Source organism: Bactrocera tryoni, chromosome 5, assembly GCF_016617805.1.
Source record: "Bactrocera tryoni isolate S06 chromosome 5, CSIRO_BtryS06_freeze2, whole genome shotgun sequence".
In the NCBI taxonomy this organism is placed as follows: Eukaryota; Metazoa; Arthropoda; class Insecta; order Diptera; family Tephritidae; genus Bactrocera; species Bactrocera tryoni.
In genome coordinates, this window is record NC_052503.1 from 32,343,234 (window position 1) to 32,360,211 (window position 16,978).

At 31.5% G+C, this 16,978-nt stretch overlaps 1 protein-coding gene across 14 annotated transcripts in view; it reads left to right on the plus strand.

Annotated features, from left to right (window-relative positions):
* Positions 1 to 16,095, plus strand: part of LOC120779004 (putative uncharacterized protein DDB_G0286901) — a 60,326-nt gene extending 44,231 nt beyond the window's left edge. For 6 of the 14 annotated variants that reach the window (XM_040111116.1, XM_040111114.1, XM_040111119.1 and 3 more), the window contains 5 exons: positions 989 to 1,030; positions 9,134 to 9,288; positions 12,859 to 13,084; positions 14,566 to 14,822; positions 14,894 to 16,095. In XM_040111116.1, the coding sequence (XP_039967050.1) occupies positions 989 to 1,030; positions 9,134 to 9,288; positions 12,859 to 13,084; positions 14,566 to 14,822; positions 14,894 to 14,980 (767 nt within the window). In that variant the 3' untranslated portion in view covers positions 14,981 to 16,095. The remainder of the gene's footprint in view (positions 1 to 988; positions 1,031 to 9,133; positions 9,289 to 12,858; positions 13,085 to 14,565; positions 14,823 to 14,893) is intronic. The other 8 variants (XM_040111120.1, XM_040111110.1, XM_040111121.1 and 5 more) reach the window with 5 other exon arrangements.
* The last annotated feature ends 883 nt before the right edge of the window (positions 16,096 to 16,978 follow it).

Sequence of the window (16,978 nt, forward strand, 5' to 3'; positions counted from 1 at the left end):
AACGAAGACGTTTCTTTTAAGTTCACTTTCGCAACTTCTACTTCTGTCGAAGATACGAGAGAGGCATTTCTGCACATGCGCAACCATTTCTTTTTTCTGAACTGCGGTTAAATTGCTGCTGCTTTTGTAGTGTGTGCTAAAAATATGCACACCAAATTGGGTCCATAAATAACACAAATTCAGTTCACCAGCATTTCTTCTTCGCTGCTTCATTGCTTGCTGTTGCCATTTGCTGCATGCTGTGGCCCTTCCTCATTGTCTCAGTTCCCTTCGCTCAGCATCTTTGGCGCATTTTTGGACACTGTTTTTTCTGATACTCGCATGCTTAGGTGCGCAGTGAAAGTGAAAATAAAAGTAAAAGTTATCAGCAGTCAAATATATTCACATATATAAACTTATCTTATATATACATACATTAATATTCATAGTTAAGGTTTTTTTAGTTTTTTCGTGGCGCTTGTATTACCAAAATGGCGTGTTAAATTACTAAATATAGTGGAGGTCCGACCAACCAGGAAAACAATGAAAAAATCTGCGCAGTCTCTGTGTATCTTTTGTGCATATTTCTGCGGCGAAAAGTCATTTATTTATTATTTTTTCTATTTTTTTTGGTTTTGGGTTTTAGCTTTTGTAACTGTGTCGCCTCATTGTTGCCATTTAGTGTTTACTATTATCTCTTCTTCTACTTCTTTATACATATTGTTTGGCGTGTAAATCTGTGCGCATTATTCTTTATTTATTGTTTTTGCTTAATACAACAAACACACTCAAACATACATACGTACTCACAAATGTATAGAAATTTCGGCAACTCTCATTCACCACCTTCCATTGAAGCTCATATTTGCATATTTGGCGATTTTCTTCTTCATCTCCAACTATTTTTTGAATTTTTATTTATTTTTCTTTCTTCATCAAAAATATTTTCCGTGTTTTTTTTTGTGAAATTTCTTTAATTTACGATATTTTATTACTTCTTTGTTTTCAGGCAGGAAATCTCCATTTTTGGGTTTCATTTGCAAAACAAACGGTAATTTTTTTTTGGTTTTTTGTTTGTTTGCATTGCGTTGTTGTTGTTATTTTAATTTTTCTGCAAACTGCTTTTGCTTTTGCTTTCATTGTGCTTGTGTTTGTCTTTGCTTATGCCTTTGTTGTTTCGTTGTTATTGCTATTGTTTTTGCATTTTTTTGTATTTAAATAGTGAGAAAGTTTAAAATGAGTGCCTTAATTGCCTTGTTTGAAAGGCTTTATGTTAGCATTAAGCGAAATATATACATAAATACGGAGATATTTATATGGCATGAGATATTTGCATATTTTCCAATCAAAAAGCGTGTATGTCCAAATGTACAGTTTTTGAATATATGAATATTTTTATAACTTTGCTTATTTTGCATATAAAACTTAAAAGCAATTTTTACACGAAATTTATTTGGGCGTTGGAATGAAATTTCAGCGCTGTTATGCTAGTCAAAGCTTTAAAAATCGTGAAATGAGTTTTATAAAAAGATTTTTCTACGGAAACCTTTAAGAAGTTTCATTTAATTAGTAAATAAGTAGCTTTTCCGCACTAGCATTTAAAAAATACAGTCGTTCGCAAACTAAGCTTTTTCCACTTAAAAGCTTTCACTTTTGCGGAACTCGTAGTATAAAAATGATAAATTTTTTCATTTAACAAACTTTTTTTTTGCAATTTCGTTTGCAAATTTTTAACAAAATTGCTTATTAATAAAATTAAAAGAAAACCTTATTGAAATATTTAGTGAAATACCTTCAAAAGCAGCTTACACTTTCTTAATCCAAATAGGGCCTTTACTTTTCGTCAATTCAGAACTTGAAAAATACTATATATGTATGTATTTTAAAGAAATTTCTTTCAGTTGCAGTTAGCCTTCGTTTGTATTTTATAATACACAAAAAATCACTTTTTCTAAATATTCAATGCACAGCTTCGAAAAGCAAGCTATATTCTGCATACTTCGGAGGAAGCTTTTTTAAAATATTTTTAATTAGAGCTTACGAAAGCAACTCAAAGGCATTTTGGCTCCAAAGAAAGCTTTTAATTTTTTTGTATTTAAACCCAATTTTAACAATATTATAAATGGACTATAATTACGCGATAAGGTATGGGTGTTGCCTTTTATAAGTAAGGCTTTATTGTATTTCAAAATATTCTTCATTAAGTTGTATACACTTTTGCAAACATTTGAACCATTTGTCCAGGTACTTTTGCCACTCTTATTGAAGTATCTCCAAAGCATGCGGTCTGAACGCATCAACCGCATCTTCAGGTGTTGAGAAACGTTGATCTCTTACTTTATTTTTTACGAACGGGAATAAAAAGTAGACATTCGATACGACCATACAGAGGATGACACATTAAATCGATATTTTGAGTGCTCAAAAATGCAGTTGATTCATTCGGCGGTTGGTTTTCCCGATTTTTTGAAAGGCAACAGGTTTTAGTTCCTTACCACTCAGAATTTACTGCTCTGCGATATTCCAGTGGTATGGTTTCGACATGTTCAGCTTTACCAAAAAAAAAAAAGACAAATATTTGCTTGGAAGTGCGTCGTTCGTGAATTACTCTTGTTGGATTCGGCTCATCTTGAAACACCCATACAGTCGACTGCTGTTTACTTTCGAACTCATACGCCTAAGTCCACGGTTCATCATCGGTCACTTTGTAAAAGACGTGTTTTTAAGCACCGTTATATTATTTTTTTCACCAATCAACACAATCCTTGCTTAAGCGATTAGCAAATTGTGTGAGGTCTCACGAAGAAAAAAAAAATTTCTGCAATCAAATGTTTATGCATTCTTAAATTTATGCTAGTTCCACTAATGCTTATAGGTGTCTTAACCCCACGATAGATCACTTTACGTTCATGTAGTATCAGTTTGTGCACAGCATTAATAGCTTCCGGAACAAAAACTGTTTTTGAATGACCTTAGCGATATTTATCTTGGAGTGATCTGCGACTTCGATTGAATTCAGCATATTATCAATTTATGTATACTAGTTCTTAATGGAACTTCATCAGCAAAAGTTGATTAAGTTCATGAACTACTGTTGCTGAGTTAATGCACGTCGAAAGTTGTAGAAAATAGTGACGTGAAAATGTTAGCGATTTAAGCCATTTCTTGGGCTAGATGAATATTTGGAGTTACTGTAAATAACACAAAAAGCGTTCATACGTTCTGAGTATCTATCATATCAAAAATTTAAAAATTTACCATGACACAGTATAGAAGGCATGTACTCTGAATCTCGCCCTCACTGACTTTTCCCTAATCTTAGATATCCAATGAATGCTCGCTGGGCACATATTTAACAACAGTGAGGAGATACCTACCTAAACTGAAGCCTGTTTTGCAGCCGAAAGTCAAACGCTCTACAAAAACGATATCGCTGTAATCTGTATCATCGATAATGGTGGTTTTTTTAAACCTTTGTAATGGAAAACATGCAACTTAGACAAAATCTGAAACATTAATATACTTCGTTTGCCAAAATAATTTCATAAAGCATGAAATACTTCAGAGTATTGTCTTGCCTTGCAGATAGGACCAGTGTTAAGATCTTGTTCAACTTATTCTAGTGTGAAAACGCCTCAAAGTTATTACTTTTATAGCATTTTTAAGCGTAGCCAAAACAGAAAAGTGGGAATATTTGAAATGTCTCCGTTCAAATAGCGTTTCAGTACGATTTCAATTTGACTGCAACTGGTTTTCTAATTGACAAACGTCAAACTTCGCCTTTAACAGTTGACTGGGTGGGGAGTCAACTGTCAAAGGCGGGTAAATGATTTAAACTTTGAAAGAAGATTTTTTCATGCTTTTAAGGTTATTCATTCGAGAACTTGGTCAATCAGTTTTTAAAATTCATAATCGTTTCCTGCATAACTTTACAATGCAAAAATGGACTAAAGCTGGTATGAGAAGAATATTGAAATACGAGAAATCTAGTCTTTTAGACATTTACTCACAAAAATTTTATGGAAAGAGCACTTGGATACCAATCTTCCCATACAAAGTCAAAAATATTTACATACTTAAAAATATGCTTGTATTTCCACCTGAAATATAACAGAAGTCGACCAAACGTGCATGAATGCGAATGCAATTTTCTAAGTTGCAAGTATTATTCAATTGCAATCGTAACACTTACCACAAATGACAAGCAAAGATTTCGCAACATTTGGTAATACACCGATAGACAGACAGACAGACAGAAAGCAGAGATAGTAAGACGGTAACAAGCATAAGATAGTTAAAGCCAGTTTGCAAAGCAACAACAACCAGTTGGTAAAATAAAACAAAGCAAGACCAAAGCGCAACGGAGTCAAATGAAAGTGAGAGTGAATAAGAAAGCGGAAATTTTTAGCTGGCGAAAGGGTGAATACAGAGTTGCAATTGAAGTTGAAACCAAAGCTGAAGCTGAAGTTAAAGCTGAAACTACAGCAGACAGCAGAGTTGAACAGAGAAGGAAAAAACGGAAAAAAAAAGTTTTTAGCCGAGAGCTGCTGTAGAGTTGGACGTAAAAAAGCACCAAGAAAGGAAGAAAAGAGTATGAGGATGAAAATCATGTATAACTGTATATAAAGTATGCAGTATAAGCGCCTGAAACCGTTAGCTTCACACACGAATAGATTCGCATCACAGATAATCCATACACAAAACTCGTAATGATAAGCTTGCTGAGAGAAAACTATAGACGAAGCAGAGCAAAAATGCTGAGCGCTAAAAGTAAAATGCGAAGAAAGATTAGGGCAAGAAAGCCAAAAGAAAGACAATGTAAAATGTTTGCACTCGAAAAGCGGTAAAAGCTCTCGTTGAGGCCGAAAGCTTTTACTCAACTGCTGAACAGCGTTAATATAACACTCGTCTGTTTATTACTTCAGCAAACACTCAAATAGCAAGACGCGCGATTGTTATAGGTCACGCATGCGCCGAACTAAGCGCACTAACTGAGCGCGCTCACAGGCCGCTTGAAAGCTCAGAAATAGCGAGGCACGCAAAGTAAACAAAGCACACAGACACTCACACACACAAGCTTTGGCACCGATAAAAACCAGGCGATGAAAAAATCCGAAAAAAATTTCACTTTCATTTTCCATTTGATTTCGTTGTTTTCTTTTGTTGTTGCAACTGTTGTTGCTAGCCGTAATTTTTCCAACACTCCACTTGGCAACGTTTCGTCGTTTTTTCAACTGAAAGTCAGCCCAAGTCAGATTTTACAATGGCCTATTGTGCCGCATGGCCCCCCTTTGAGCCCGCTCACACACACACACACACTTACATACATATATCAAAAAGCGTGAATACTTATATACATATTATTTCACATTTGCTCAATTTATCATTTTCGCTTGCATGCTTTCTGGTTTTCCTTGTTTTGGTCAATTGCTTTCTGCAAGCGCACATGTGTGTGTGTGTGTGGTTGTTTGTAAATATGTGTATATGTATGTTATATACATATTTATGTATGTGCGCGTATTGCGTGTATGTGCAGTCATTTGGCTTTTATTACCAACCCACAGCGAGCCCACTCCGCGCCAAACGAAATTTGTTTTCATTTTTTGTTAATGCTTTTGTTGTTGTCGTACTTTACGATGTAACTTTTGAATACGGAAATGATTTTCTGCAGCGCGCTGTTGCCGCCTGACTTTTGGACTCACATGTGAAGTGTTGATATGCAGCGTCGCTTGTACGTGGCTGGGAGGGTGTGCGCCGCGCGCCTGCCGTGTTATTGTTTGTATGGCTGCGCATGCGCATTTACACTGTTCGTGGCGCTGCTGTCTCTTGACTGTTTTGTGTGAATTTTTATTTACTTTTTGTTGTTTATTTCTGCATGTTTGCATTTGCAGCGCATTTTTTCAATTTTGCTTGCAAATGCATCGTTTGTATTTTGCTTTTACTCCTGCGTTTGCCTTATTTCGCTTAGCGCCGATTCGCATTTCGGTTAATGTCTTGATTTATGCATTAGCGCTAATTTAAAGTGGCTATTTGCCATCTTTTATTGAATTATTAACCTACTTCAATCATCGCTATTTCTTTTTATTTTTTTATCTAGCGCCTAAGCAATTATGATCGGTATTTGAAGTGCCATATCGGTCAGTTAGTGCATAAAAATAGATCCGCATTTAACAATCCGAAAGGACTAAGCAATAAAAAAAGTACAAGTAAAATTTGTATCACGTTTTTTAAAATAAAAACATTCTTTTAATAAAGAAAACCAACAATATAAGAAATATTATACTCAAGGCAGCGGCTTTTTTAATAAAAATTTAATTTCCGAAAAAATATATTCGTACATATTTAAATTTTTAATTGTTTTTTTTATATTTTTTTTAATTTTTTTTTTTAATTTTTTTTTTATTTTTTTATAGGCCTGAGAGTAATTTTTTATATTATTTTTTATTTTTATTTTTCTTCGGTATTTGAAATTAATTTTTTTCTTTAATGCAGATTTGGGCTTAATCTTTTATTTTTAAATTTTCAATACGGTATTTGACACTATATAGTTATAGTAGCAATCTAATTTAGGAATTATTTTTTTTTATTTTTCAATCCGGAATTTAAGATTAAATTTTTTCATTTTGGTATTCAATTTTTGTTTTAATTTCTTAATCCGGTTTTTAGGAAATTTTTTTTTTATTTTTGTATCCGGATTTGAGATTAAATATTTTTTTCATTTTAGTATTACATTTTTTTAATTAGTTTATAAAGTTTTGGGATTAATATTTTTTTGAATTTTTAAACCAAAAAAAAAAACTATTTTTAATCAGGGTTTGAAGTACTGCAACACAAAAAAAAATACTTTAAATGCTAATTCAATTATTTTTTGAATGCATATTTTGCAACTGTGCTTACTCCAAGCGCATTTTTCAATACGTGGCAACTCTATTGCAAATAATTTGTACCGAATATGTCAATATTGAAAAGATTTTCGTCTTTTTCACTGAACTGCTGTATGTAATATTTTTCTAAATTTAAATTATTTAAATAGGTGGCAACTCTGCTGCAAAATTTACCTAAAATAATTTAAAATTGAGTACTTTAATATCTGTATATCCGTTAGGCACGTTTTAAAAAAAATACGTTTTTTCGAAAGGTGGCAACTCCATTACAAAATACATACACATGTGTAAAATATAATATTATTAGTTTAATATTCAAATCTCTCTTATTTAGCGCACGCTTTCCATTAAATTTCCAACTATGCGTTTTTAGCCAGGTGGCAACTCCAAAATTCAACCAAATAACATATATATATGTATATATACTCGTGGATCCGGCCACGCGTTGCTGTGGTGTACATTTTATACTATTATTCATATAATAAACTATTCAATGCTGTGAAAATTTTATTTACGAATGAAGGCGAAATTGTTTTTTTCGTTATAAGAATCCAAGTGATTGTACTTGAGGTTTAATGTTGAATATGTTCATACAAATAAATTTCATTCGAAGAAATAACGAATTTAAGGCTGCTTTCTCAATGTCTCGTTACCAGCCTTTCTGTCCAGTGAATAGAGTAGTCCGCTTAATAGAGCATCCATTTAATAGAGCTTTCACTATATTTTTTATTTATGATTTTTACTATCCTATCTTCAAAGTTTTTTCGTACTGGACGCAGTGTGCTAAATTTTACTAAAATCGGTTCAGTAAGTAGGAGTCCATCGCGGATAAACAACGTGACACGTAATTTTTATATATAAAGATTTGTATGTATATATATGTAGATATATTTTGGTTATTTACTTATCAATAGGCAATTTACCAATACCAAGATTTTCCTAATAAAAGATGATGCAACTTATTTCATATCAAGTGGCGTAGATTTTCATATCTTATCTCTGCCTTTGCAGAGCTCGTGCTCTTTAATTCCTAGAAAATCAGTCGTACGTCAGATTCTGGTATATCAGATTCGGTAAATGACATTCGAAAATTCAAGTTTTTCTTTCTATACGTTCTTCACCCTTCTCATTTCACTAACGATTCTATCGATAGGGTCATATAATGGACTGAATTTCCAATTTAGAGAACTACGTCTCTCCCACCATAATCCTGCATTCGCAACGAACGGACTCATTTTTTCAAGAGCTAAAGTCTGTTAAATCGGCGACAAGCCTCAAATTTACTGGGAAATCTAACAAAAGGTTGGCGTTGAATCGAATTCAAATTCAGTTTCTTCGAAAAATAATCTAATGCAGATAAGATTTTCTTGTTAAGAGTAGCATAATTTTCTATATTTTTTTGTTTCGAAATATTCAAGAAGTGTCTTGCGAGTATATATACAATTTTTTGCAGAGTCGTTTAAACACTTATGGCTAACTGCCAGAAGAAAAACTATTAGACCTTGGAGATCTCAACTTATGAAGAAATTGTTGTATAGAAATTGTAGGTATGAATTTGTAGAACACGAGGAATTTAACGCAGGACAAAAAGTTCTTATCTTTTCAATGGAAGGGTGTCACATTTACAGAAAAGTTGCTATAAATTTTGAACAAATTATTTAATTTCAAGTGTGTAGTTCGAAATAGACAGTATTATAAAAACAACTTTTATTAGAACATGGCCTAAATATAATTGTAATAAATACTAGAAAGAAAATATACGCAAAAGCTCATGCTATTTATAACTCTAGCCAAGTGTTTTTGTAGACTAATGACGATAATGACTAAGACGTCAAAACCTCCTAACTAAAGTCAGTCACTTGTTAGTTAGACTCTATTATATTTTAAAAAACTTAGAAGTATCATCAAATCTTTAGCCAATCGGCAACAATCAGTTAAGACAAATAATCACAGACAGTTAATACACACTAAAATAAATAACGGTCTGCACAAGGAGTCGTAATGAAATGTATCACTTATATCGAGCTGCTTATGATGATATTAGAGCGATAAGCACACACTTAAGTGGCAATCACCAGTTATACGAAGACGTCATCGGACTGATTAAGTGCAAGTTTTTACAATTTATTTATATATAAACATTATTTAAGGCCTGAAATTGCACACTTTCCAATTACATTTTCCATATAAAATACTTGATTAATTTGTATTGAATAAAACTTATAGCATGCTGTATAATACACACTGCCAACTACCTTTTTGCATTGCAGGCAAATCCTCATCGAATAGCAAAGAAGTTATCTGCGGCGATGACAAATACAAAGAAGAGGGTGATCTCTGGAATGTGGAGGCACAAACCGCATTCCTCGGACCGAATTTGTGGGACAAAGCTCTGCCATACGATGCCGATCTTAAGGTAACACAAGTTAGTATCATTTCTGCTGCGTAGTGAAGCGTGCTTTACATTTACATACACATACGTATTTACATAAATGAATGTCTCATCTCAAATGCTAATTTGCGTACAACACACATATGCCTACAGACAATTGCAACAACTACAAGTTATTTAAAAAAAAAAAATTTTAAAAGTATGAAAAGAAATATTAAAGGCGAATTCGGAAAAATGTGAAAAACATTGTAAAAATGTTACAAAATTTTTGTAAAAAAAAATTTACAAATGTTTTCGATAATTTTATAAAGAATAAATATTATTACAAATTAAAAATTTGTAAGACCATGCAAAAGTTTTGGAAAAATTGTTGAAAGAACAGAAAAATGTTCATAATGTTTGAATACCGCAAAAGTTTGAAAAACAATTATAAAAATTTCTAAAAATACTTTGTGAAAACCTTTAAAAAGTTTAAAAGAATTTTTTTTTTAAATATGATATGAAAAATTTTGAAAATATTTGAAAGATATAGAAATTTTTTTTAAATAATTTTGAAAAATTTTTGAAAACAATCTTAACAAATTGAAAAGATTTTCAGCAAATTTAAAAATAAAAACCATATTGAACAAATTTTTAAAAATGGTTGAAAATAACTTCGAAAAAAATTTAAAAATTTTCGAAAAATATTGTGAAAATAAATTCGCAAAAAAAAATTTCGAAAAAGTTTACTTCAATAAATATGAAAAAAATACGAAAACAAAAACTTTAAAAAGAATAAGGGAAATAAATTTTTCAAAAAGTTTTGAAAATTTTTATAAAAACTGTTAACAAAATAAAAAATAAAAGCGAAAAGGTATTGAACATATGTATATGAAAAATTGTTGAATGTAATTTAGAAATCTTTTGCAGCAAAATTTTAAAAATTTTAAAAACTTTGAAAATATTTTGGAATTTAAATATCATCGAATAATTTTTAAGCAAGATGTAGAAAATTTTTTGAAAATAATTTTTGAAAAAAATTTTTTGAAAATACTTTTTAAAAAATTTAGCAATGCTTCGAAAAAGATTTGAAAACATATTCAAAAAATATAAAAAGTACTTTTAAGAAAATGTTCAAAAGATTTTGAAATAATTAAAAAAAAGTATTCTTAAAAGTTTTAAAAGCTATTTTTGGAACATTTTTTGAAATATTTAAAAATTAAAAGAAAAAATTATCAAAAGTACTTTTTAGAAAATATTCAAAATATTTTGAAATAATTTTGAGAAGAAAATATTAATTTTTTTTTTTTTGTGTGGAAAACTATTTTTAAATATTAAAATACTTAAGGAATTGCTAAAAGGCGGTGCGTTAGCGATCAACGACCTTAATAGAAGCCTTTCAGAGAACTCACCATTCTTGCACACACACAAACAGCCACTACACAGTGTTACTTTTTCATAATTCATGAGCTTTCAAGCTTTCGTAGTGCAATTCGCATTGTAAATAAATTGGAATTTATATAAAATAAATAAAATAATTCACCGATGAATGCAAATAGTAGAACAAATACACACATACACATGCATACCTACTTACAATGTATACATACTCACATAAATGCAGCGTGAGTGTTCTTTGTGTGTGAAAAGTACCGGTATATATACATATGTATGTATGTATGCACTGTATTTAAAATGTTTTGTGTGCATTTCTGCGATTTAATTGCATTAAATTCTTAGCTTGCTTAATGCAGCGCTTGAGATTTAATACTTAATTATTATCTTAAGGATGACTTTATTTTAAAAAGCGAAAACACGCGCAAACGAAATGTGAGACATTCTGATGCTAAGTGGGTGTTGTTGGTTTTTGTTATATAATTTGATGTTAGTGCGGCAATCACGCTGATAATGGAACGGATTTACATGTCACTATAAGTGATAAGACTTTGATTCGTATTTAAAGGAAAATTTCTAACCCAGTGCTTGAATTACAATTAACGCTTTGAATCTCAATGTATGGCGACTGTAAAGTAGGTGGAGCGTTCAAATCTTTCAAAACAACTATTTAAATCATTGTATGAGAACAGTTGTATCTCTAAAATTGATTACAAATGTAGCTGTTACAATTTGCAATCGCTAAACTGGAAAGCTCATTAAAAGCTTAGTAATACGTAATCATATTTTGGGTGAAAGCTCTATGATTTCCACAAATAGCATAATGTGCCTGCTTAAGCTAAAACGTAATAGAGAAATTCTGACTTGGACCTTTGTTTGGTTTTAATTGAAATCTTTTGAGCTGTGGCTCTCCAAAAACTAAAGTGAAAGTTTTGGGTATTTAGTAGAGTACATAATTATTGGAAATTCATTTCAAAACACCAATTTATTAAGCTTAATGCTGTTTCTCCGCTTCCTACGCGATTCTAATTATGAAGAACGTTGCCACCTATTTGTAAATTGTATGTAAAATAATTATAATAGAAAGAAATGATCAACTATTGGCATGGATTATGTCTAAAAATTCAGTTTAAAATATATGTCAGTAGAGTTGCATAATAAAAAAAAATCGAAAATTAGCAAGTATCTAAAAAGGTCTGAAATTCAGTTAAAAATATATTTTAGTAGAGTTGTCACCTACTTGAAAATTTTAAGTAAAAGAAATATAAAGCCAAGAAATAGTCAAATATTGGTATTGAGTTATACGAATTGAGCTATATACAAATATAAAATGCGTGCTGAAAATATATGTAGTTTCGGACAGTTGCCACCTGTGTAAATTTGATAAACATAAGTAATGAAAAAGTTTCGAAATTATTGGTGTTGAGCTAGAGAGTTTCAAAAATTCGAATGAAAATATATTTTATGAGTGTTGCCACCTGTTTCAAGTTTGCATTAATTTCAATTGATAAAAATGATAGGTAACTAACTAAACCAATCTTCTTATTAGGCTTAGAAAATGAATGTTTTTTTAAAAAAGAGTTGCCACCTATTTAAAATTTTAGCCAAATTTAATTGATAAAAGCTATGGAAAACAAACTATAGCAATCTTCTTTTTAAACTTAGAGAATGAATGCTTTTCTGAAAAAAGTGTTGCCACCTGTTTAATTTTTTTATTAAATTTAATTGAAAACCCTATGGGTAACAAACTAAAGTAACCCTTTCATTAGGCTTAGAAGACGAATGTTTTTTTTTTTAACTTACCACCTGTTATACCTATGGAATATTATCAAATGAGCATCAAAAAGTTTTAGGGATGAGTTCTAACGTAGCTATTTTTTACTTCATATCGACAACCCAGAAGCAACCACTTAGCCTCACACTTACATGTTTAATATAATATAAATAATTTTAATTTTTCCATATTTTTTTAGTTCTATCGCTGCTTAAAGCTCACTGCTAAAATAGTTACGCTTACGTTTTTTTATAAACAAAATTATATGGGTGTTCTTTTGTCCACTCGGCAAATGTGTGTAATACGAATACCAACTATTTTGAATGTTTTCAAAAAAGTTGTTTTTTATTTTTTGTTATATTTCACAAAATTTTAAATTAATTTCCATTAACAGCCAATAATTTGCTTTTGCTTATTTCTTGCTTGCCACAAATATATATATAAACAACAAACAGTATGCAGATTTGGATGAATTCTTGTCGGAGAACAATATACCTGATGGCTTGCCCGGCTCCCATTTGGGACACTCAAGTGGTTTGGGGCATCGATCAGATTCGCTGGGCCATGCTGCTGGTCTGGGGCTGGGTCTCGGCCATATAACGACGAAGCGTGAACGTTCCCCATCGCCATCGGATTGTATAAGTCCGGAAACATTGAATCCACCATCGCCGGCTGAGTCAAGTGAGTAACAAAATGCAAAGTGTTATTGAAAAATTGTCTTATTGTTTTTTTTTTTATGATTGAATACCCTTTCCCTTTTTATGCTGAAATTTCATTAGTAATCCTACCTTGAGATATTTTCCAATGTCGTATAGAGAAGGCTAAAAAAAACTATTACATACAAAATGTTTTTGAATAGAATAAATAGTTATTAACATATGTAAGTTTACAAAAATAATACATATCTTTAAACTATGTATATAAGTACATTATATACTTGAGGTAGTGCCTGTTATTCTAGCAAGTAATTAAAATTTAAAGGTTCTAAATGATTTACGAAATTGTCAGACTGAAATTACTATGCGAATTCAACGCGCACAAAATCAATATTTATCTTATAACTGAAATAGACAGAGAGAGAGAGAGAGAGCGAAAGACTCAAAGAAAGAGATATAGTGAGATTAAGAGTTATAGAGTATTATCAAGTAAAATATATACATACATAAAGGGAAGAGAAGATGGATCGATGGAACGAGCTAGTTAGAGGCTATTTATTGAGAGGTAGAGAAAAGTAGAAAAAGGTAGATAGAGCGAGATAGTCAGAGAGCGTTTTCAAGAAAAAGATTGGTAGAGCGAGGTAGTTAGAGAATAGATCGTTAGTCTTAAAGCAAAAATTCCAATTTTGACGACTCTCGGTAAAAATTGACCAATCCTATCCAAAAGTCCTATAATTGAAGTGAATACTTAGCTATCTGAGACATACACTCCGAAATGTCATTGGCTTGGCTTAAAGGTCACTGGCATAAATTGTTCCTAAGGTGAGATTTTAATTTAGCAATTAGTCAGGAAAATCTTGCTGAGCCAATTAATCGTTTTAGCTTAGAAAAATAATAAGCAAAGTTGAATTAGACTTATTGCTTTCGATCTCAAGATAAGTTATTTTTAAGAGGAATATAAAAGAGGTGAAGAAAACAAGGAACTTCTTTCAAGTCAGCATTGTTTACGTACTGTTAAGTTTACAAATTACTTTATTAAGAAAAGTGTTACGTAAAACTCGCCCCGAACTAGCTTAAATTTACACTGAGCACATAAAATTTAAATAATTCAAAAAAATCATTTTTTAGTCAATCAATTTAAAACTCGAAAGGTTTGATTTTGAGGGTGTAATAATTTTTTTTTAGACACCAGAAATTTTTAATAATAAGAGCATGACTATATTTAGCTTAGAAGTATATTGAATTTAATAATTTTTAGAATTTCTATAACAAATTTAAGTTACTTGTAATGTTTTTAGAATTCTGGTTGACCAGCATTTGCTTTAGATTTAGTGTTGAAAGAGTTTTCCAAACAAAATTTTAACTGTAGCCCGTATAAGTCCAACGCTAAGCACAATTTATTGTCCACCTAACCCTATCAAATACTGCTTGCTATAAATTTCGTTTTGTCATTTCTCTTAATTTAGTTTGCCACGAACAGTTTGTGAAGCATTGTTAATCTTGAAGTATTTGACATTTCAGCTTTCTCCTTTGCATCGTCGGGGCGAGATTTCGATCCGCGCACCAGAGCATTCTCCGATGAAGAGCTCAAACCGCAACCGATGATCAAGAAATCACGCAAACAGTTTGTGCCCGACGAACTGAAGGACGATAAATATTGGGCACGTCGCCGGAAGAACAACATTGCCGCCAAGCGATCACGTGACGCACGCCGCCAAAAGGAAAACCAAATAGCGATGCGTGCCAGATATCTGGAAAAAGAAGTGAGTGCCAGTCAAATATTTCTTAATGCAATCTTTACTCATTTTTGTGGTTTTTTTTGCTTTTATTGAAGAATTCGACATTACATCAAGAAGTGGAACAGTTGAAACAGGAAAATATGGACTTGCGTGCGCGTCTCTCCAAATTCCAAGATGTGTAATGTTAAGAAGTACCACCCTCCTCCCCCTAAAAAAAAGAAAATTATTAAATATATATATACATAAATGTAAATGTATATATAAATGTGTATATCACCTCCAAAAACCACAACCACCAATCTAAAATGCAACCAAGCAGGCAACAATTTATGTATAATATAAGCAACGCAAAACAACCGTTAACCATAAAGGCGGCAAAGGAACTGGAAATGGTTAAAATATGAACCGTTATGCAGCTCACCGCAAAACAGCCGTTAGAAAACTCATGCCACACACATACTTTCACATACAAACATATGCACACACATACACATGCAATTGCCTACCTGTAGCAGCGGTACAGTTATATGGACATAAATATATATAACTTAATATATATATATATATATATAGCGAACAGCTTATAATTGAGAAACATAGAAATGATAACGGTACATAGAAATTATTTGAAGCAGTTTTTAATTATGCTTACAGTTTGTGCAAAAAAGTGCAGACAAAGTATGAAAAAACAACAACAACTAACTCCCACAAGCTGCAGCAGAAATTGAGTGCAAGGAATAAAGTATAAAAGAGAAGCAAAAGAAGCATAAAAACCAAACATATTTATAAAATTGAATCTATACAAATATACCAACAAAATTCAGCGCTTAACACAATGCCGAAAAAGAAAGAAATCAGAAAAAAATAACAACAAAAAAAGCGTTTAAGTCTGGCTAAAACGCAACTAACTAATTCATGAAACAACTTGAAGGAAAGAGAAGAGCAAATGTCAAGAACCGAGTGAGCGGTGGCTGGGCGTGGAGGTCGCGCGAGCGTTTCTTGCAAAGTGTGGGATGTTTGTATAAGAACAACAACAAAATCAACAGTAAATGGTAACGGCGCAACTGAAAATCGGCAAGAAAGCCAATAAAACATTAAATTTGTTAAACAAATAAATGAAAGAACAACAAAAAACACAACAACTATTACAACAAACTCAAAGAAAATAAACATATGTATGTATGTATACTAGATAAGTAAATAATTTATATACAAAAGCAGACGTATACACGCAATCGGCGCATACAAAAAAAAAAAACAAAAACAACTACAAACATAAAGATGTATGTGCTGCAAATTAAGAAGAACAACAACAAAAACATTATTTTAAAATTATTGTTAAAATGAAAGCAAAAGAAAATCAAGAAAGTCAGACAAAAAACAAACTGCTTACAAATATTTAGACTAAATTAATATAAATAATTATAAAATAGTTGCATAAAGTTATAAATAAAGTAAATAAAAGTTTATAAATAAATAAAACAATAAGAAGCACTATGTGAAATTTAGAAAAAAGAATGGTAAAAATTAAAAAAAAAAGCATTGCTTATATACAAAACATACACATACACATATATACACACACCCACACACATATACATAGGAACGCAAAGCCTGCTCAGCTGGCAGCGAGTTTAGATTCTTTTCTCACGCAAAACGCTGCAAATGTACAGGCATTTGCCTAAAGTTGCCAGCATTGTGATGCAGAAACGTGAGCAACATGTTGCAGCAACATTTATTGCACGTAATCAAAAGGCATTTTCCAATATTGCCGAAGAATTAAGTTGAAAATATTAGACAAATGCTTATCAACATAGATTGCAATCAGGTATGTTTCAGCAACATCAGTTGTTCGTAAATGTTGCAGCAACAAATATTACTTGAAATAAAAATTAATTTTATGACAAAAACATATTAAAACATGCTTAGCAACAAATATTGCTATCGCTAATGTTGCAGGATGTCTACAAATCTTGCTGCAACATATGTTGTTAACACCAAAACTGAGCCTAAATATGGTGCGTGAGTTTTTTTTTTATGTCCATTGCAGCAAACTTTTTATTGTGAAAAAGAAAAACGATCATCTAAGCCCGACAATTGGTAATGGTAGACAGCGAAAATTAATTTTCTAATATTATTCATTGCTAAGTTTATTTAATATGCTTCAGCATTATAAATAT